This window comes from Polypterus senegalus, chromosome 7 (genome assembly GCF_016835505.1).
Source record: "Polypterus senegalus isolate Bchr_013 chromosome 7, ASM1683550v1, whole genome shotgun sequence".
NCBI lineage: Eukaryota > Metazoa > Chordata > Cladistia > Polypteriformes > Polypteridae > Polypterus > Polypterus senegalus.
In genome coordinates, this window is record NC_053160.1 from 189,260,244 (window position 1) to 189,283,539 (window position 23,296).

Here is a 23,296-nt window from a genome sequence, read left to right on the forward strand (position 1 = left end):
TTTTGAACTGGCACGCTCTGCTAGTCTTCTCCCTGCCGGGGGTCAGCCGTGTTTCCTCCTGGGTTTGTTTCTTTAATTGAGATCCAATTTTCCATAACAAATCAACCAAAGGAAGCAAACTGTAAAAGTGCAGGTGTGAAAAAGGTAAGGCGAAGAGTTCAAAAGGGAACGAAACTTGATGAATATAAACTAGAGACCCCTCCTCGCCACCTAACCTTTTCTTACCCCTGAAACAAACACTCGGGGGGTATAAGTCAGTGTATTATCGTAGTATTTCCCTCTACTTGCCCTTTACCTGTTTTCTCAAGGGTAAGTGTACTCGTCAAGTTCGTTATCGGGTTGGGCTACCGTTTCACTTTAAGATGAAGACACAGACCTAAACACACCAGTGCCCCATGAATGACACACAGACAGACAGACAGACAGACAGACAGGCAGACAGACAGGCAGACAGACAGGCAGGCAGGCAGACCCTAAACACAACCACAACCACAACTGCAGTTACGAAGAATAAGGAGAGCAGATATTTTGGACCTCACAGACAGAAGAGAGGCTCGCCTATTGGATGTCTTGTGCTTTACGTCCCACGACAGAATAGAAGAATGGACACCAAAGGAGGGCCAAGCCTGTTGCTGAACTTACTGAACCTGCAAAGCGTCCAATACAGCACCAGCTCTGTCTGGCAGCAGGCTTATTATTATTATTATTACCGCATGTACTCGCGTTTACGTTCTCCCGTGGATAAGTCTGGGCTTGAGTTTACCATAGAACTTCTGCTATTTTAGAATGTCGGTCGTATACGTCGAATGCGGAAAATTCACGCTGTTGGTCCTAGAGATTGTGATCTGCTAACACCCACCTGAGAGAGTAGCCACGGGGCACACTGCCTTTATTTTCTATGTATTGTGCCTGCATGACCACACGGTAATACCTGAACTATTCTGAAGCGACGTCTGCACTGCTTTGTGTTTCTCACACCCTCATACTCCTTTATTGTAAGAGCATCCCTTACCTACGATGGAGCGTTCGATCAGAAGGAAATATGAAGCTGGTTTTAAAATGAAAAGTCGTCGAAGTGGCAAAAGAAATTGGTAACTGAGCTGCTGCAACAAAATACGATGTGTCTGGTATGAGATTGGAGGAGGCAAGAGGATTAAAAATAAATAAATAAATAAATAAATAAATAAATAAATAAATAAGTATTTTTGAACAAGCATATAAATTGGGGTCTGATTTTATGATTGAACTTTTTGAGTTTCAAGACCCAACTTATACACAAGTAGATACAATAATTTGAATGTATCAGTCAGGTAGAGGGGTCCTTTCATCGGATTGGCTGGCCCAGCGCTGACTCAGCTGTGAGATAGATAGATAGATAGAAAGGCACTATATAATAGATAGATAGATAGATATGAAAGGCACTATATAATAGATAGATAGAAGAAAGGCACTATATAATAGATAGATAGATAGATAGAAGAAAGGCGCTATATAATAGATAGATAGATAGAATTGAAGAGTCGCATAGTGTGGGGTCTCGTCAGTCTGTCAGTGGAGCAGGATGGTGACACCAGTCTGTCTCTGAAGCTGCTCCCCTGTCTGGAGATGATCCTGTTCAGTGGATGCAGTAGATTCTCCATGATTGACAGGAGTCTGCTCAGCGCCCGTCGCTCTGCCACGGATGTCAAACTGTCCATCTCCATGCCCACAGTAGAGCCTGCCTTCATCACCAGTTTGTCCCTCTTCTTTATGCTGCCTCCCCAGCACACCACCGTGTAGAAGAGGGCGCTCGCCACAACCGTCTAGTAGAACATCTGCAGCATCTTATTGCAGATGTTGAATGACGCCAGCCTTCTAAGACAGTATAGTCGGCTCTGTCCTCTCTTGCACAGATCATCAGTGTTGGCAGTCGAGTCCAGTTTATCATCCAGCTGCACTCCCAGGTATTTATGGGTCTGCACCCTCTGCACAGTCTCCTCTGATGATCACGGGGTCCATGAGGGGGAGAATGGCCAATAGGGGGAGGCAGCTTGATGGCCGAGGTCTCTGGGACTCTAAACAAATCCAAATCGTATCATCAGATACCGTAATGGCGCACTGTTATAACGAGAATGTGCAGTGAACACACTTGACTTACTGTATTGTCTTCATTCTCTTTCTCTGTACATTTAGCATTCGTGTGCTCAGAGGTTGATCTGATTTTTGCTTCCTGAGCAGCTCTTCTTCTCTCCACCTTAGCGGTCCGCTTCTGCTCTTCTGTCGTCGGCATCTTTTCGCGTTGAAACTGATTAAGTCTGTGTTTGTGTTGCAATTACTTAGTACATTTTCCTTAATATGTCACTAAAGCTGGCATCTGCCTGAAGAATGATATGAAGGGGCTGGAGAACTGATGGCAAAGGTGGACGGGATGAGAACGGCGCCTGTATGCATGCGCCGCCCAGCCCGAGAGTTGATTGTACAATAAAATAAAATAAAAAACAAGAGAAATAATTCCAAAACTCTGCGGTGGGCTGGCGCCCTTCGCGGGGTTTGTTTCCTGCCTTGTGTGCTGTGTTGGCTGGGATTGGCTCCAGCAGACCCCCCGTGACTCTGTAGTTAGGATATAGTGGGTTAGATAATGGATGGATTATTATTATTATTATTATTATTTTAAGGTTTAAACTATAAAAAATGTTTATTTAAATGGTCTTTCTATATTGCGGATTTTCTCCTGTTGCTGATGGGTCTGGAACGTAACTTTCATGACAGGTGGGGGGTCACTGTAATTTTCCCCCCATGCTGGGCTTGTTCCTGCCTCACACCTGACGCTGCTGGATTAGGCTTCATGTGATCAGCTATTGGGGTTAACAATAGAAACTCCAAATGAAACTTGAGGTACACGGCAGCACAGTGAGGGTTGAAGCTTCCTTATGGTAAACTGGTAATTGCTGAGGTAATGAAGGCTGGAAACAGATGCGCTTAATGGGCCTCGGAGTCACAAGGGGCTTGTTTGTTTTCTTTCAGGTCCTCTCGTATCACGCCTCAGCTGCCGAGGAGGAGACTAAGGAGCTGCAGGTAACCGTGGTAAATTCTCTTTTATTCACTTCTTCTAATTCTAATCTCGTCGTAGGTGCTTCTTACGTGCGTGTCGCGGCACATCTCTACTCCAGCAGTCGAGCAGTAATGGAGGACAGAGGGCTGTTGGGCTCTGTGGGGGTCAAAGCTGGTGGTCCTTCTTTCATGGAGCTTCCCTGCCTCCCATAAGGCCTGCCTGGTCGCCATCTGTGCTACATGTGCATGTTCTCCTGATCAATCCGCCATTTATCGTATATAGCGCCTTCAGACAGTCTGCAGACCCCCTGTCACTTTTGTCACATTTTCTAATGTCGCAGCCTTGTGCTGAATTTTGTTCATTTTTTTTTCCCCCCTTCGAGCAGCACTCCATACAAAGCAGAAAGCGGATTTTAGGAATTTGTCCAGATTTGTCTAAGTAAGTGGCCCGTTGACACAGTCACACAGACCGTTAACTCGGTTCCTTGGCAGCCATCTCATCCTGGAGTCTCCTTAGATCAGACTTGACAAGCTTTGCACTTCTGGATTTGGGGAGTCTTCTGCCATTCTTCTCTGCCGATCCCCTCAAGCTCTGTCGGGTGGGATGGAGACCACCGGTGGACAGTATGATCGTCTTGCTCTCCATCTTTTTTAATTTGTCTTAAGCCTTAATGACACAGTGGATCTCCGCCATCAGGATGTAAGCAGCTCTGTACCCTCAGGGCGCCGCTCCGTAGCTCCCGGGGGGCACCCTGGCTAATTATTTCCTCCATGACTCTGTCCCATTGACTCAGTTGGCAGCGGGGTATTTGTTTTTTAATTCTGTGTGCTCCTCAGAGATCTCAGCTGGATTAAACCTTAAAGAGTTTGTCTTAGGACCCGATGCTGCACTTTTAGGTGGTCTTCAGATCTGTCCATCCACAGCTTTGATAGGACATTGTGGGGTCCAAGCGGGTGGCCTCAGCTGTCTTGCGTTGCCTCCCTGCCCCCCTTTGAAGTCAGGATGCCGGCCCACCACATCCAGCCTGTAAGTCCCGTCACCTGATGAATGTGTCTGTATTGCAGATGGCTGTAATTGGGTCAGGAGGAGCAGAATGGAGAAGCCCCCCTTGGGATGGTGCCGTGCATTAACGTGGCAGATGGCAGCTACTCTCCTCCGCCGTACAACAATGGCTCTTCTTAAGTTACTCCAGCACTTGTTTTCCCCATTGCTGAGGGTCTGTCTAAAATACTAGGAGTCCCCTGAGAGACCCTTGGATCAAAGCAGAGGGGGCCTGACAGATGCCCTAATGATTGGACCCGTGGTGCCAGGTCAGAACTCTCAGACAACTCCTGCAGTCCTTGAAGAGAAAAACGACGAGAAGCGTAAGAGGATGGAGCCGACTCTGTGGGAGGTGGGCAATGTGACTGGAGACCCCTGAATATGTCAGTTAACCTGCCTGAGCACCAAATGGATAAGATGGGTGGAGAGGATCCAGAGGCTCTTCTGGAACGTTAAGCAGGTGCCAGCTGTAAGAATTGACCGACTCTGAGAAGACAAGAAAGGTTGTGGTGCCACCCTGGTAGCCCCGCTTAATAACACATGAAAATCAGCCACAAATGGCGCAAAGATAAAGCACACGTACAGTAAATCAATTCATCTTTCTGGCAGGGGTTAGCAGCTGGAGGTCTGTCTTCTGGAATAGTCAGCTGGGCATCTGATGCCATCTTCTGGTAATGAGCCAACAGGAGGGGGCGGGGTTTTTTGGGTGGGGTGGAGTCAATTGTCCCTCTTGGGTGCGGTAGAGGAAGGAGATGATAAGACTTGCGTTAGCGCCCCCTCTTGGACCAGGGTGGTATGCACCAGATGGTTTCTAAACGTGTATGCGAGACGCAGTCCACCACTCTCTCCCCCACTGAGGTTACTCAGAGTCACCCGTCCGCCTACCACATGCAATTATGGGACGAGGAAAAGGAGACAGAAGTACACGGACATGAGGAGGTCATGGGGAGGTGAGGCAGAAAGTGACCGGGGAAGGATTTGAACCTGGTGGGGATATACTGGTACAGAAATGTAAGGCACGTGTGTGTGTGTGTGTTATTATATTCTGTTCATCACTCCCCCGGTGGTCATCCCTGCATCCACGTTTGGTCAGAGGTGTAACTGGTTGACCCGTACTGCTTATATAAAGTATAGACGCCAGATAGGTCACCCCTTCGTCCCATCTGCAGCTTTCTCTTTTTATCTCCATCGTTTTCCAGTTCCCATTCTGTTTCTCCACAGGCCGCCACGGTGCCCTCAGCGCAGTCGATTAAACTTGTGGAATTCAGCTTCAGCGACTTTGAACTCTCGGACACTGAAACGGCCCTGGCCACCATTCGGATGTTCACTGACCTCGGCCTCGTGCAGAATTTCCAGATGAAGTATGAGGTACGGAGAAGGAGTTCATAGAGCCACAAGGAAAAGTCGTCGAGAAAATCTGTTGATCGGTTGTTTTGATAGGTGAAAGGCACCATAAACAAGAAAAAGAGGCTGACAGATGATAAGAAACACACTACTGTATATAAAAGAGAGGCGGCACTCTAGAAATGATCAATAGCTAGATAAAGATGAAAGACACTGCATAAGATAGATAGGAACAGCACTATAAATAAGGAGAGATCAACAGCTAGAAAGATATGTAAGGCGCTATATAATAGACTGACTGATAGATGTGAATGGCAGTATATAATAGATAAAGTAGATAGATGTGAAAGGCACTATATAACAGATAGATAGATAGATAGATAGATAGAAAGGCACTATATAATAGATAGATAGATAGATAGAATGAAAGGCACTATATAATAGATAGTTAGTATTTGGTGTAGTAGGCAGGATTAGATAGATAGATAGTGAAGGGCACTATATGATAGATATATACATAGATACATAGAATAAAAGGCACTATTAATTGATAGATAGGAAAGGCACAATATATAAATGTTAGATAAAAAGGCACTATATATTTAGGTAGGAAAGGCACTATAATAAGGTAGATAGATAAAGATGAATATTGCGCCTTTGCCCCGTACTTTTCAACAAGATTCTTTATTTATTTTTTTTTTAATCCGTCCCCTGACTTTGATTTTTTATTTTCTTCTTTGGCAGAGTCTGTGTCGCTGGATATTAAGCGTAAAAAAGAATTACAGGAAAACGGTGGCCTACCATAACTGGAGACACGCGTTCAACACGGCACAGTGCATGTTTGCTGTGCTCAAGTCAGGGAAAATGCAGGTAGGCTGGTTGGCTGGTAGGTGAGCTGGCGGGTCTGCTGCCCGTTTTTCTTTAGTCTGGTGGGCGGCTGCCCCCTTTGACTACTCATGCGGGTTCCATTTTGTAAATTATTGTTTCTTACCGAGTTGGGCTGGGTACTGGGTGCTGGTTTTAATTTGGTAATTTCACAACCTCTGTTTTCTTTAGATGGCACTGTGCTGCCACGGTTAGTCGTGCTGCCTTAGGGGGTCTTACACTTGCTGGTTGTTGCCCATGTGGCGTTTGCTTGTTCTCTTGTGGGTTTTAAATGTGTATGTTGGTCATCTAAATTGGACCTGTGAAGTTTTAGCTGTGAGTGGATGTTATTGTGGAGTGGCATCCCACCCGTGACACCCAGTGCTGCCAGCATGTGCCCCAGCGTGGCTTTGGTGACTTTAAAAACGCTACGTTCTGTTTCAGAGCACAGCAGTGTCGACTGTTAACCGCCTTGTGACGCACTTTCTTTTCTTGACAGGGCAAACTGAGTGAGTTGGAAGTTTTAGCTTTGATGATTTCCACTTTATGTCACGACTTGGACCACCGAGGAGTCAACAATTCATACATAAAAAGGTAAAAGAGAATACGTCTTGCTACCGAGGTCACCATGTGGCTCATTGCTGACTAAACAATTGGGACATGAATGACAATGTGTGGAGTCACGTATGACAGTTTGATATGCTGTATAGTAAACGTTTGTCTATGTGGTAGAAGAGCAACCTGAATTGTGTTCTTAATGACAGCGGATTCACAACGTCTTCAGACGCCTTCGCTTTCTGCACACTTTGTTTTGCAGATTTCATTTTAAATGAATACAATTGACATTTTCCCATCAATCTGCACTTAATATCCCATAATGACAAAGTGAACACACATTTACAGAATGGCTCATAAATTTATTAAAAATTAAAAACTGACATTTCTCCATCATAAACCTATTCAGACCCTTAATTCAGATGTTTGCAGAAGCCCCTTTGGCAGCAATTCCAGCCGTCTTGGCTAAGTCTCTACAAGCTTTGCACACCTGGATTTGGGCAGATGACCCCATAATACCCAGCAGATCCTCTCAGACTCCCTGAGATTGGATGGGACGTGTCTGTGAACTGCCATCTGCCATCAGGGGTCTACACACGTGTTCTATGGGGCTCACGTCTGGGGTCTTCAAGGACATTGTCCTGAAGCCACTCCAGCGTTGTCTTGGCTGCATTAGTCACCGAACCACCAGCCCATTCTGAGCTGGCAGATTCGGTTCAAGGACCTCTTTGTATTTAGCATTCATCCTTCCATTAATTCTGACCAGTCTCCCTGCACCCATAAAATGATGGCTGCCACCATCTTGTTTCACCATAGGGGTGGCATTAGGCAGCTGATGAGTACGGCCTGGTCTTCTCCACACACGGCGCCTGGATTTCAGAACAAAGAATTCAGTTTTTGTCAAATCAGCCCAGAGATTCTGTCTCCTCATTCTCTCGGGGTTCAAGCAGGCTGTCATATTCGTTTTAGTCAGGAGTGGGCTTCTAGCTAGCCATCCCACCATAAACGCCTGAATGATGGAGTGCTGCAGATAAGGGTGTCCAACAGAGGACATCTGAAGCTCCGTCAGACTGAAGGCCATTAGGTTTACCCTGAGCCTCACCTTCACCTTCTTACCTGGTAACTCAGTTTGGCTGGACGGCCAATTGTAGGGAGAGGCCTTGTGGGATAAAAGACGTCACGTCAATTATGAACCTGCTTAATTCAGACCAGAGGCGGGTGGAGGGATATCATATGATCTAAGAAAATGATATTTAGATTTCAAATGTAGGTTTAATGTCCTTGTGCGTCAGTGTGTGTGTCTGTGTGTGTGTGCTTATGTGTTCACCCAGTGGTGGGCTGACACCCTGTTCAGGTTTTGTTCCTGCCTTGTTCTCAATGCTTGCTGGGTTAGGCTCCAGCTTCCCCACCACCCTGCTCTGGATAAGTGGGTTTGGAAGATGGATGGATGGATGGATGGAGGTTCTCTGGACATTTTCTGATGAATTTGAAGTGTTTTTAAACCAGACTGACGGGTTTATTTTTTTCATCTTCATTGTTCCTTTACCTCCTCAGGAGTGAGCACCCCCTTGCCCAGCTCTACTGTCACTCCACCATGGAGCATCACCACTTCGACCAGTGCCTTATGATACTCAACAGCCCAGTAAGTGCCGTGTGTCACCGTGTCCCTGTGCCTTGTGTATGTGATTTAAAGTTGCTAAGATCAATGCAGGTGCCATTCCTGGCCTGGTTGTTGTTGATGTGGAGTCTCAATGTCCTCCCTGTGTAGATGAGGTGATGCAGGTGCTCAGTGCTGTTGTCTCGCAGCTCCCGACTTCTCGGATATTCAAGTCAAGTATATTTTCACACGTAGGCAAGGCAGCCGTCCATCCGTCTTCCTGACCCGCTCATCCAGGGCAGGGTTGTGGGGCGTCTGTGCCATCAATCGCCTGGCACGAGGCAATAATAACTTCTGGACAGGGTGCTGGTCTATCACAGGGTGAACACACACACACACACACACTCATTAGTGACAGTTTAGCATCACCAGTCCACCTAACCTACATGTCTTTGTGTAGTGGGAGGAAACCAGGACACCCAAAAGGAAACTCGCGTGGACACTGGAGAAACTCCACGCAAGGGGGGCACGGGGCACACAGATCCTGGTCTCCTTGTCACACAGCATTAGCAGCGTTACCACTGTGCCACCGTGTCGCCCCACAAGTGCTCAGTACAATGAGAGTCTCCTCTTAAGAGCTGACCATATTAGAAAATTAACAAAAAGACCCACACACAGTAAAGGATAAATAGCCTCTGTGGTCGAGGGAAGAGTCGAAAAATGTTGGGGTGCCAGCCGGGTCACCACATTTAATATGATCTCGAAAACACACAAAGCTGAAAACAATAGAGAAGGGTTGCCTCAAAACAAGCATGGCTTGCTGTGTGAGTGGGTCTGGTGTGGCGTGGCGTGGCATGGCATGGCTTGGTGTGGCAGAGCTCCATCCTGCAGTCACCTCTGGTCCAAGTGAGACGCCTCCTTCCAGTACCAGTCGACTTTTATAGGCCTCTGTGGGCGGGAGAGGCGGAGTCAGTTGCCCTCAAGGGGTGCTAGAGAGAGATGACGCTGTTCGTGAGAGTGCCCCCTTGTGTCCCAGAGTGACAGTACATATCTTTGACAAGCCTGGGAGGCAATCCCCCGACACACACGCATGGCACGTGTAACATAAATAACATATTGTGGTCGTTGGAAGAACTGCAGGTTCACACGACAGAAAATATTAGCAAGCCAACCTTGTCATCCTGGCATAATAAATGCGAGTCCAACAAAACATTTGCTCGAGGGTCCTAAACAAACGAACGAGAGTGGCATCCCGTCGACCCTCATAAAGTCACAATAGATTGGAGGTCCGTCCTGCGGTGTGTTCTCACAATGAGAGGCGCCGTCTTCTCAGAACCGTGGAGGGCGAAGCAGAGGATAAGGTTAGTGCCAGCGCCCCCTCTCAGCCCAGGGTGGAAGTTCATACCTCAGAAAATGGCCAGAAGATGATCCACAGAAGCACATGTGTGACAATACTGCATTCCTAAGTGTCAGGGCTTGAGAATGTCATTTGATGTTCCCCTTAACACCCGAATGTTTAGTTCCTCGTTGATTTTAAACTGGAATGGAACTTTTGTGGGGACCTGAGGTAGACTGGCACCCCATCCATGGTCAACTCCTGTCTTGTGTCCAGTGCTGCTGCCACCTGAAACCCTGAATTAAGTGAAGTGGGCATTAAAATTTGGTTTATAAAAGCTGTGGGCTTCTACTGCACATCACCAGAAGCTTCTAGAAAGATTGTGACAAACGCCCGTCCATCTGTTCCTTTTCTTAAGTCGGTGCGTCCACAGGCTCGTTAAAAAGCTGGGCACAAATCTCTCTTATCTCCCTACAGTGCCCCCCTACTGTAGGATGACAACGTGACAACTTTTCATGAGCTGACATAATTAACACTCACCATTGTCTTAGTTTTTTTTGAGTCCTCATTTCCTTTTTTTTTTTTTCCAGGGAAACCAAATTCTGAGTGGCCTTTCCCTGGATGAGTACCGGACCTCCCTGAAGATGATTGAGAGGGCCATCCTGTCCACCGACCTGGCAGTCTACATGAGGTGAGCTGCCCCGTGGCGCGGCGTGGCCAGCTGTTTGGCGTCTGAGGTTACACTTCAGGGGGACTCGTAATGCCTGTCACGCACACACACGTGTGTTTAATTTGCTTGAGTCGGCCCTTGTCTGTCGTTTGTCACTTTTTAAAGGAGAACTTTTTAAAGTTATTTCTTCGCCATCAGATCGTACACTCGATGCCATTCGCCGGATGGAACTTCATTCAGACGCAGACTCATTTTTTGGTGCCCCCTCACAAAAAAGCAGAACCCACAGTTGTCTCTGAAAAAAATCCCGGAGAGAAACATTAGGGCGACGAGACGCGATCTTCAGGTTAAGATCACAGAAGACGCTTAAAAGACCCGCGAGACTAGAGAGATCGGCCATGGAGCGTCTCACAGGGACCGTAAACATGAGACTTTGTGCCAAGAGATCGACCGTCTCGCGATGACGTAGAACACGAGATTCTTACAAGACACGCCATACTTATAAATTAATAAGAGCTCAGGCAGCCAACAAACACACGCAGTCGTGTAAAGGATTTGAGCCGACATAGTGAGGGCTCTCAGCGCATGTGAAGCGTTATAAGGACAATACGTTATAAATGAAACGTAGACGACTAAGTGAAGAGGAAAGCAGTGCAAAGAAAAGACACTCAAAAGCGTTGGAGAGACAAAAAAGAAAAAGAATAATCAGGGTGCAAATTCAGAAAATAAGGAAAGTAACTGAACAAGTGGAACTGAAAAGAAAAAAGAAGGTCCAATCGGGCTCAGAATTAAAAGACAAAGCAGAACTTCATAAAGACGTTCACAAACGTTGGCGCTAAACACATGCAGAGCAGCTTAGAGATTATGAAAGCAGTGGAATTCGTGAGGCTTTAAAAAAAAACGTTGGCATGATGGAGAAAGTTAAAGAATATGAAAGTAGGAAAATAGAAAGTATAAAAAAAAAGAAAGTAAAGATCGCAGGAGCGCCAACAAATGGAAATTATTACTCAAAAAAAGGGAAAATAATCACCACAGACCAGGAGTCATTGGAAAAAACAGCAGGACAAAGTGAGATCAGAAATAAAAGACAAAGAGTAGAAAACAAAGTAAAACGTCATAAAGAGGTTCAAAAAAACATGGGGGCCAAACACGTGCAGAGCAGGTTAGAGAAAATGAAAGCAGAAAAAAAAGACAGTGAAAAAAACAAAGAAAGTAAAGATCACATTAGCGCAAAGAAAGAGAAATGAATACTCGGAAATAACGAATAGAGATCAGATATGTGGACACAGGTGATATGTCAGAAGTATTGAAATATTGTAAGGCTTTGAAGTTTAAGTCAGAGAATTTCAAAAACAGAGTTTACCTCACATGCATTTATTGGTTATTTTACAAAAAAAATGATGAACTGCTGATGATGAAGATCCTCGTGTTGTCTGTGCTGAAATTTCAAACGGAGACACCTGTCCTGAATTAGGGTACAAAGTCATTAAACACGTGTGTCACTGACCTCGTTTAAAAGATTCAGCATGTTGGGACTCGAAAGATCCCAAATATTGATCTTAACGAAGTTCTGAAATAAAAGTGAAACTAACGAAATAGCAACAATTCAAAGAAAAAAAAATCTTAAAAGATAACAAAAACGGGGGTTGGCGAGCAAAGTGAGCGGGGGGGTGAAGCCCCCCAGTTCATTAAAGATATTAGGCAGACTGTGGAAAGTCAGGGTGTGTAGTAAACGTGTCTGCAAACCAAATCTGTTCTCTCCGCTCTAAACGTAACGTTCTTTATCAGCCACATACGGTGCATCTGGAAAGTATTCCCAGCGCATCACTTTCTCCACATATTCTTATGTCACAGCCTTATTCCAAAATGGATTAACTTCATTTTTTTCCTCAGAATTCTACACACAACACCCCATAATGACAACGTGAAAAAAGTTTACTTGAGATTATTGCAAATTTATTAAAAATAAACAAACTGAGAAATCACATGTCCATAAGTATTCACAGCCTTTGCTCAATACTTTGTCGATGCACCTTTGGCCTTGGCAGCAATTCCAGTCTCAAGTCTTTTTGAATCTGATGCCACAAGCTTGGCACTCCTATCCTTGGCCAGTGTCGCCCATTCCTCTTTGCAGCACCTCTCAAGCTCCATCAGGTTGGATGGGAAGCGTCGGTGCACAGCCATTTTAAGATCTCTCCAGAGATGTTCAATCAGATTCAAGTCTGGGCCACTCAACCACATTCACAGAGTTGTCCTGAAGTCACTCCTTTGATATCTTGGCTGTGTCCTTAGGGTCGTCGTCCTGCTGAAAGATCAACCGTCGCCCCAGTCTGAGGTCAAGAGCGCTCTGGAGCAGGTTTTCATCCAGGATGTCTCTGTACGTTGCTGCAGTCATCTTTCTCTTTATCCTGACTAGTCTCCCAGTTCCTGATGTTGTCACCACCATGCTTCACTGTAGAGATGGTATTGGCCTGGTGATGAGCGGTGCCTGGTTTCCTCCAAACGTGACGCCTGGCATTCACACCAAAGAGTTCAATCTTTGTCTCATCAGACCAGAGAATTTTGTTTCTCATGGTCTGAGAGTCCTTCAGGTGTCGTTTGGTAAACTGCACCCCATGTGCCTTTTACTAAGGAGTGGCTTCCATCTGGCCACTCTACCATACAGGCCTGATTGGTGGATTGCTGCAGAGATGGTTGTCCTTCTGGAAGGTTCTCCTCTCTTCATAGAGGACCTCTGGAGCTCTGACAGAGTGACCATCGGGTTCTTGGTCACCTCCCTGACTAAGGCTCTTCTCCCCCGATCGCTCAGTTTAGATGGCCGGCCAGCTCTAGGAAGAGTCCTGGTGGTTTCGAACTTCTTCCACTTACAGATGATGGAGGCCACTGTGCTCATTGGGACCTTCAAAGCAGCAGACATTTTTCTGTAACCTTCCCCAGATTTGTGCCTCGAGACAATCCTGTCTCGGAGGTCTACAGACAATTCCTTTGACTTCATGCTTGGTTTGTGCTCTGACATGAACTGTCAACTGTGGGACCTTCTATAGACAGGTGTGTGCCTTTCAAATCATGTCCAGTCAACTGAATTGACCACAGGTGGACTCCAATGAAGCTGCAGAAACATCTCAAGGATGATCAGGGGAAACAGGATGCACCTGAGCTCAATTTGGAGCTTCAAGGCAAAGGCTGTGAATACTTATGTACATGGGATTTCTCAGTTTTTTGATTTTTAATAAATTTGCAAAAATCTCAAGTAAACTTTTTTCACGTTGTCATTATGGGGTGTTGTGTGTAGAATTCTGAGGAAAAAAATTAATTTAATCCATTTTGGAATAAGGCTGTAACATCACAAAATGTGGAAAAAGTGATGAAGCGCTGTGAATACTTTCCGGATGCACTGTATGCGCCTTACTGACCGATGTGTGTAAAGAATGAGATGAGATATGAAACATAACCAGTAGGCAATGTGCACGCTGGCTGCCAAATGAACTGTGAACCAGCGACTCTTTGGGGTTCATATATTTGTAAATCTGACTCTGAAGGAGTCACCAGCCATGAACCTCACCGCACGTCACCGACCCCACGGCACATCTGTCTGCCGCTCCAAGCCATAGCAGAACTTAACCACAGAAGAGGGAGAACTGCAGAGACACACAGCCCGAAACATCAGGGATTTGGTGAAGAGGGGATGTCAACGCTTGACCCACAACTCCCGGCGTGAGCGCAAAGCTCAATGTTACCTCAAGAAAACCTCTGATCAAATCTCTTACTTCCTCTTCACGTTCATCTCAGGCCCGTTTTGTTAAATCAGAGCCTCTTCTCCCTCGCAGTTGACTTTTGTTTTCACAGTGGGACCCCCCAGTACCCTTAACCTCCATTATAAACGCAAGTACATGTTATGTGTTTTGTGGAATTGATTTTAACTCTTTCAGGGCTGATGTCGACTTTTGTCGAAATTCAGAGGTGGAGGACGGTAATCGGCTGTAAACTACGACAAAACTCACCCTTGCGTTTGACTCTCTTTGCTACAAGTAAAGTTTAGCGGCTTTGTTGATTTAACCTCGATTCCCTGCATGAGTAGCGAAGAGCAAAGATCCTCTAAAATGACATCGATATCTGGTGAGAGACTAAATACTCCGTGGATGTTTTACATATTATCGGACTCTGACTTCTTGTTGGACTTGGAATTTGACGCAAGTGATCAGAAGATGGACATCAAAAACAAAAGTGAGGTACCAGCATCAGCTGATCGTGGTGTTGAACACGTTTGTGTAGCGGATACGCCTACAGCAGTGTTCAACCTGGGAGGACCACCGCTGTTGATGACAAGAGGTACAACCCATATTGTGTCACACTGTGACTGCCACTGCTGCCCAGCGGATGCACGAAGACAGCCAGGCAGCCGACCCGCCGTGCATTCCCGCTGGCTATCGAGGTGCCCCTGCGCAGCCACTGCTGCCAGAGTTGCTGAACGTGCGCCAACAGCAGCCATTTTTTTGGGAAAAATATTCAGCCCTCAAAGAGTTAAAAAATGCTTCACTTTAGAATGCACTTCGAGTGGCAGACTCATATATCTAGCTGTGTCTTAAGGGACCCCTGGGCACGGCCATCAGCAGGGTGTCTGTCTGCAGAGAGAGTGGCGACCGCGTCATTGAGAGGTTTACTGACATTGGCAGTGACAGTCATGTCTTTGTATGGATTGGGAGAGCATGAGGGGTCAGAAGGTCACTGGAAAGGGGTGTGTGGTGCCCCCCAATATCTCTGTAAAAGGACGAAGGTCCAAGTCTTTAGAGTCCTGGTGCCCCCTGTTTGTGACACATGGATGAAGACTCGACTCCTTCATGTGCGTCTCTTCGGAGAAGCCTTGGGTCTCACTGGTTTGACTTTGTGTTGCTCACGGAGTCCCAAATGAGGCCCATGACCTGCATTGTGAGGGAGCGTCAGTTATGACACTACGGCCATGTGGCGTGATTACCCGAGGGTGACCCTCATTGGTGAGTGGCTGGACCAGGCCAAGGGGATGCCCACGTAACACCTGGCTGGTTATTTCTGGAGGCGGAGACTGGACTGCGTGTCTGCCTGGGGGGCTGCCAAACAGGATCCTGAGCTGTTTCACCATGTGGTGGGTGTGGCGATTTGCTCCCCAGCCTGACCTGCCCCCTTATTCGTGGATTATACGCTCCAAGACCTACCACGGATGCCCAAAACCGCAGATAATTGTCATCCCTGTATATGAGTTGCTTTTCGTTTACATGATAAAGTTTAATTGATAAATTACACACAATAAGACGTTACTAACACTAAATAATAATCAAATACATAGTATGTTATGTCGGCGGCACGGTGGTGCAGTGGGTAGCGCAGCTGCCTCACAGTTAGGAGACCCGGGTTCTCTTCCCGGGTCCTCCCTGCGTGGAGTTTGCATGTTCTCCCCGTGTCTGCGTGGGTTTCCTCCCAAAGACTTGCAGGTTAGGTGCATTGGCGATCCTAAATTGTCCCTAGTGTGTGTGTGTGCCCTGTGGTGGGCTGGCGCCCTGCCCGGGGTTTGTTTCCTGCCTTGCGCCCTGTGCTGGCTGGGATTGGCTCCAGCAGACCCCTGTGACCCCGTGTTAGGATATAGCGGGTTGGATACTGGATGGATGGATGGTACGTTATTATACAGGAACACGGCGGTTCGCCCGCGCAGTTTTTGCCAAATGTCGGTCACAGAATGCACTGATGCCGACCCGCTGCCGTTTATCCAAAGTGGTGAAACAACTGAAACTTAACAATCGCTTATTTCTAGAATGTCTGTCAGTCAGTCAGTCATTGTCTAACCCGCCATATCCTAACCACAGGGTCACGGGGGTCTGCTGGAGCTAATCCCAGCCAGCACAGGGTGCAAGGCAGGAAAGAAACCCAGAGCAGGGCGCCAGCCCACCGCAGGGCACACACAAACCAAGCACAATTCAGGATCGCCAGTGCACCTAACCTGCATGTCTTTGGACTGTGGGACGAAACCCAAGCACCCGGAGGATTTAATGCTGCGCTCCATTTGAAGAGGGAAGTCGGAATTTCTGAGCGCCACCGTGCTGCCCTTTCTAGAATCTTCTATTTATTATTTTTGGACCACAATAAACCGCGGATAATTGAAACCACGGAAACCAAACTCGTGTTTACGGGGGGGAGGGGTTCTAACACATTATGATTAGGAAGAAATAAGTTCAACTTGAAAAATACCAAACTTATCATTTAAATAGAGACAACGCACAGGCAGGAGTCGGGCACCAAAGTGACAACATGTGACATCAGACTTGAACAGGCACCCTCAAAATTCATCAACTGTTTTATTTTTTAACGGAATCTGTAGGCGCCGCAGCGAGTTCTTTGATCTCGTGAAGAAGAATCAGTTCACCTGGGAGGACGACGGTCACAGACACTTGCTAAGGTAAACGCTGCCTCCTGTTTGTCACTTCGTGTCGCCGCAGTCTGCCGATATTTGCTGCTTCATTCGTTTGCTTGACCTTTCAGGGCGATGATGATGACCGCCTGTGACATCTCGGCCATCACTAAGCCCTGGCCCGTCCAGCGGAGGGTGAGTACGGCGAGCCGTTTCCTGCTTGACCTTGGTATGCGTGTTTCATATCCTTTATTCAACTAAATTGGCGAGGATTTGAGGCGATCGTAACCGCTACGCTTCACTGAGCTTATAGTGATAAATTAATGTCGAGCCCAAACTGTCTTCAGACCCCTTCCCACAGCACCGAAAATGACATCCACTAATCAAAGTGTATTTTACACAAATGACCGAGAGAAAAAAAGGTCAGTCATGACTGATATGCAATCCCACAAACTCCCCGGATATAAGCCGATTCTGAAAAAAACATAAGACAATAAACAAATACCATAAAATCTTCTTCTTCTTGTTTCAGGTCTTCTTCCATATCTTCCTATCCTCGTCATCTTGTTCTGTCACCCCCGTCACCTGCATGTCCCCTCTCACCACATCTATGAACCTCCTCTTAGACCTTCCTCTTCTCCTCTTCCCTGGCAGTGCTATCCTTAGCACCCTTCTCCCAGTATACCCAGTATCTCTCCTCCTCACATGTCCAAACCAACGCCATCTCGCCTCTCTGACTTTGTCTCCCAACCGAGCGGACCCTCTAATGTCCTCATTTCTAATCCTCGTCACACCCAATGCAAATCTTAACATGTTTAGCCTCCTGTGCCACCTTCTCCTGCCTATACAGTGGTGTGAAAAACTATCTGCCCCCTTCCTGATTTCTTATTCTTTTGCATGTTTGTCACACAAAATGTTTCTGATCATCAAACACATTTAACCATTAGTCAAATATAACACAAGTAAACACAAAATGCAGTTTTTAAATGATGGTTTTTATTATTTAGGGAGAAAAAAAATCCAAACCTACATGGCCCTGTGTGAAAAAGTAATTGCCCCCTGAACCTAATAACTGCTTGGGCCACCCTTAGCAGCAATAACTGCAATCAAGCGTTTGTGATAACTTGCAATGAGTCTTTTACAGCTCTGGAGGAATTTTGGCCCACTCATCTTTGCAGAATTGTTGTAATTCAGCTTTATTTGAGGGTTTTCTAGCATGAAGCGCCTTTTTAAGGTCATGCCATAGCATCTCAATTGGATTCAGGTCAGGACTTTAACTAGGCCACTCCAAAGTCTTCATTTTGTTTTTCTTCAGCCATTCAGAGGTGGATTTGCTGGTGTGTTTTGGGTCATTGTCCTGTTGCAGCACCCAAGATCGCTTCAGCTTGAGTTGACCAACAGATGGCCGGACATTCTCCTTCAGGATTTTTTGGTAGACAGTAGAATTCATGGTTCCATCTATCACAGCAAGCCTTCCAGGTCCTGAAGCAGCAAAACAAGCCCAGACCATCACACTACCACCACCATATTTTACTGTTGGTATGATGTTCTTTTCTGAAATGCTGTGTTCCTTTTACGCCAGATGTAACGAGACATTTGCCTTCCAAAAAGTTCAACTTTTGTCTCATCAGTCCACAAGGTATTTTCCCAAAAGTCTTGGCAATCATTGAGATGTTTCTTAGCAAAATTGAGACGAGCCCTAATGTTCTTTTTGCTTAACAGTGGTTTGCGTCTTGGAAATCTGCCATGCAGGCCGTTTTTGCCCAGTCTCTTTCTTATGGTGGAGTCGTGAACACTGACCTTAATTGAGGCAAGTGAGGCCTGCAGTTCTTTAGACGTTGTCCTGGGGTCTTTTGTGACCTCTCGGATGAGTCGTCTCTGCGCCTTGGGGTCATTTTGGTCGGCCGCCACTCCTGGGAAGGTTCACCACTGTTCCATGTTTTTGCCATTTGTGGATAATGGCTCTCACTGTGGTTCGCTGGAGTCCCAAAGCTTTAGAAATGGCTTTATAACCTTTACCAGACTGATAGATCTCAATGACTTCTGTTCTCATTTGTTCCTGAATTTCTTTGGATCTTGGCATGATGTCTAGCTTTTGAGGTGCTTTTGGTCTACTTCTCTGTGTCAGGCAGCTCCTATTGAAGTGATTTCTTGATTGAAACAGGTGTGGCAGTAATCAGGAAATTGAACTCAGGTGTGATACACCACAGTTAGGTTCTTTTTTAACAAGGGGCAATTACTTTTTCACACAGGGCCATGGATGGGTTTGGATTTCTCAGTGCCAGAAGACTGAGAAGGTGCAGGGCGATTCAACGACATCGTGTGCGTTTAAGAAGAACAAAATGGAAAACACGAGGACACTCCGCTGGAGACGCGTCACAGGGCAGCAGCCAGTCATCAGCAAGGAGTAATGAAGAACACTCTTGGATTGGCTGCTTTCACCATCCCAAACCGCGTTTCCCTCGGCGGAATCGCATTGCCACAAAAAATTGCGGAGGATGTTTGCGCTTTCCGCTAACAGTTAATAGTTAGGTTCTAAGGAAAAATCTGCGAACGACTGAGTCCGCGAACCCTGAACCTCGACATCGCGGGGGTCTACTGTATAAACAAATACTATAAAATCACGTACCCAAAAATATGCCACAACGTCCACTCACTTTAGTCTCTTTATAAGATAATCGTATCTCCCAATACTTCAGACGTGCCAGTCCCACAATAAAAGATGATTTGTTGCCCACCCTGATCCCATCCACTGTCTCAGTCTATCAGGATTCTTCGAGGTGGCCACCCCCAAACTCTCCTGGCCTTAGGTGGGTCACGTCCTTCCCCTCCGCCATAAAGCCCAGACTGTCGTTCCTCTCTCTTCCTGTCTTCTCGCGCTCCGTTTCCATGGCAATCGCAACGACAGCCCCATTCCTCACCAGGGTCCCTCCCGATTTTCATAATCCAAGCCGCCCATCTCATGCTATAGTTGTGCTCAGACGGAGACAGGAGTCACATAGAGAGACGTGTATGTGGCACTGCTACTGAGTTGTCACCCACATTGTGGCGCTTATGTAAAAGTCGCTCCGCCACACAGCAGTGAAACAGGACAGAAATTAAAAAATCAATTCAAAAATAAACAACAGAATGTAATCATTTGTATAGCTTTTGTATCTGAGGGCCGCCTGATATTCAATATTTTTGGTTTTGCTATCGGGGTGAGAATGCGGCTGTGATCTCTTTGCCAAAAATATAAAAAGTTATCAGGGTATCTTTGGCCCAGCGAAGCGGAAGGAAGGTACACTCTGACGTCAAATGCTGGCACTGCATCTGATCGTGTTCAGAGAGCGCCCCTCACATCTCTGCCAATCAGCAGCTACCCTCTAAAACACGCGGAGCTCTGATCTCACACTCTCAAAAACGTCAAACATCACTCCTTAACGATCTCTAGATGATAATGTCTGCTGAACGAACGGGTATCACTAGCTCAGAGGAGGCGAGGTGCGCTCCAACATGTGGCGTGAGGCACAACGACTTGAACAGAGGCTGGCGCGTGAGTGAGGGGGGCCCTGCCCACTTTGCCCCCTCCCCTTGGCACGCTGTGTGTCTCTCAGATTCACGTGAATAAACCGGTGCCACAACCAAACTCTGATTCTTTGCGCAATGAGAGAAGTCGCAAAATCAACCGGAATGTTCAAGCAAATTCTAGAAAAAAAAAAAACAATCTTAAGTCCGTGAAGTTGTTCTCTCGTGAAAAGCAGACGCACAGACAGACAAGACAGGGTCACGGGGGTCTGCTGGAGCCAATCCCAGCCAACAGAGGGTGCAAGGCAGGAACAAATCCCCGGGCAGGGCGCCAGCCCACCGCAGGGCACAGACAGACGTTGGATTTTATACACATACAGTATAGAGATGAGACCTTTATTAATCATCATTGTTGCCGTTCAATATATTTTATGCAAGTTTGTTTGTTACATTTCATTACTTTTTCCGAGTCATCCCCAGTTTTCCAAATAATAATATTGAGAGTGGTCCATGGAGGTCAGCTTACTGGTGCTTTCATTGGGGGGGTTTACTCCCACTTGGACTGGATAATGAAGACGTCCAAAATCCAATGGACACCCTTAACTCAACCTGAGGATCTGCACTTGGCTGATGAGTTGGCCCTGCAGTCTCACACCCACCTGACAGAAGACGAGGTGAACGCCTCAGGGGCAGCTGGTCTCGGCCTAAACAAAGAAAAGACCAGCGTGCTGTTGGCCGAAGCCTTTATCTACATGGGAAGTGACATTAGGGGTTTTCCCACTGCAGGAACGTAGTTTGCAGGAACCAATGAGCTCCTGTATGATGTTGGCCCTGGGCCACTTTCCAGTCCCTGGCCACTTCCACGTGTTGCGTTCCCACTGCCAGATTCCATTTCAGATGGCACATCGCAGATACAGTATTTGTAGTAGTAAAATCTATTGCTATGAAGTTATGTGGTGCATTGAAATGACAGATACAATGCAATTTATTACTATATACTGTAATGTTTGTGATGCGCCAACTGTTGGAATGACAAATGAAGTGCATTGTATTACTAAAAATGTTTGTGATGTGCCAACTGTTGGAATGACAAATCCAATGCATTTTATTACTACAAATGACAAATGCAACACCATTTCGCATGGGGATTCATAAAGGCAGTGTTAATGTCTGTGATGCGTCATTCGCCTATCAAAAGTCTTCAGCCCTCTTGGATGTTTTCCCATCTTCTTGTCATACAACATTGAATCCCAGTGGATTTCAGCTCTTTAATTTCTTAAGTGAAAACAGATCTCTGCAATGCGGTCCAAATGAATTACAAATATAAAACACCAAATGATGGACCCCTTTGTAATATGACACCCATAAGTTGCCACTTTTAGATTTAGAGGTCCCATCATTAGTTCAGTGGAGGTCACCTGTTTGGGGTTTCAGCTGATGGCATCAGGAAGGCTCACCTTGTGGTGAGTCCGTATGGTGGTCAAACCAACACAATGATGAAAAAAGACCCCCCCAGAGAAACTCCATGACAAGCACATGTCAGGGGATGGACACCAGAATATCTCCAAGTCCCCGAAGCAGAAGGAGAGGCACACAGTGCTAACTTCCTGACGGCCCCCCAACGACTCCACGCTCTCTGCTTGCGTCAAACCCACCAGGCCAGTTAGTGACATCTGAGGACCCTCGGCTGGAAGTTTCTTTTTGATGTTCTGCTTTTTAGTTTGTTGTGTGCGAGTCTCTGAGTCCTTCCCTGTCACTCGTGTCTTCCTCATAAATTTATTTCTTTATTTCCCCTTCTTCTGCAGATAGCCGAGCTCGTCGCTACAGAATTCTTTGAACAAGGAGACAAGGAGAGAAAGGAGCTGAACATCGAGCCCATCGTAAGTGTGAAGGCGCTATAAAACCTGCTCTGTGAAGAGCCAGCTGTGTCGCCCGCTGACGTGTCACTCCTGCTGTGTCATTTCTTCTAGGACCTGATGAACAGAGAGAAGCGAGATCAAATTCCCAGCATGCAAGTGGGCTTCATCGACACCATCTGCGTTGAGCTGTATGAGGTATGGCCTTATGTGACCCCCATTCCAGTTTTTGACCACAATTCCGACCCCCTTTGCTGTCTCGCCAGATCTTATTATAGTTGAGTCCCCACCCCGCCCCCGCTCTGTCCTGAGGACCACCGGGGGCTTCTCCATCAGTCAGTCCCGACTCTCGATTCCTGATGGACCCTCGTCTCTGTGCACTCCGTGCGCTCATTGAGCTCCTGTGTAAGTCACTCGGCCCCCAGCCTTCATTTGGCCTCCTGAAATATCCGTCCGGAAAATGAGGAAAAAAAAATCTGATTTCCAGAAATAGATCCTCCCAGAAGACTAAAGCAATTTTTCCAAAAAACATCTTCCAGGAAAAACCCTTCCTTAAAGACTAAAGCAATCCTCTCAGAAAACAGAATTCCAAGAGAAAATCATTCTAGAAGTAACCCAGAAAAGTCAAGCAAATCTTACAGAAATTATAATTCAAGGAAAATCTCCTTCCTGAACACTGAAGTGATCCTTGCAGAATAGCAAAGCGATCCTTTAAAAAAATATTTCAGGAAGAGGACACTTCCTGAAAATGAAAGCTATCCTTCAGAAAATATCATTCAACGAAAAGATCCTTCTAGAAGTTAAAGCAAACAAACCTCCAGGAAGGTATCTTTCCCGGAAAAGACCCTTCCGGAAAACTAAAGCAATCTTCCCAAAAAATATTCCAAAAAGAGATCTGTTAAGAATATCAAAGAGATTGTGTTTGAAAATATCAATGACAAGGACAAGATCCTTCCAGAAGATATCATTTCAACAAAAGATTCTCCCAAAACATGAAAACGATCCTCCTGGAAAATATCATTCCACAAAAAAGATCAGTCCAGAAAACCAAAGCATTTTTTCCAAGAACATATTCCAGTAGAGATTCTTCCAGAAGAATACAATTCCAAGAAAAGGTCC

At 46.2% G+C, this 23,296-nt stretch overlaps 1 protein-coding gene across 2 annotated transcripts in view; it reads left to right on the forward strand.

The window, feature by feature from the left end:
- The window catches only part of pde5ab (phosphodiesterase 5A, cGMP-specific, b), a 102,129-nt gene that overhangs the window by 77,359 nt on the left and 1,474 nt on the right, over nt 1-23,296 (forward strand). The window contains exons 11-20 of one of the 2 annotated variants that reach the window (XM_039759740.1): nt 3,004-3,063; nt 5,294-5,440; nt 6,161-6,286; nt 6,780-6,874; nt 8,390-8,477; nt 10,359-10,459; nt 16,785-16,862; nt 16,946-17,009; nt 22,127-22,201; nt 22,292-22,375. In XM_039759740.1, the coding sequence (XP_039615674.1) occupies nt 3,004-3,063; nt 5,294-5,440; nt 6,161-6,286; nt 6,780-6,874; nt 8,390-8,477; nt 10,359-10,459; nt 16,785-16,862; nt 16,946-17,009; nt 22,127-22,201; nt 22,292-22,375 (918 nt within the window). The remainder of the gene's footprint in view (nt 1-3,003; nt 3,064-5,293; nt 5,441-6,160; nt 6,287-6,779; nt 6,875-8,389; nt 8,478-10,358; nt 10,460-16,784; nt 16,863-16,945; nt 17,010-22,126; nt 22,202-22,291; nt 22,376-23,296) is intronic. The other variant, XM_039759741.1, reaches the window with a different exon arrangement.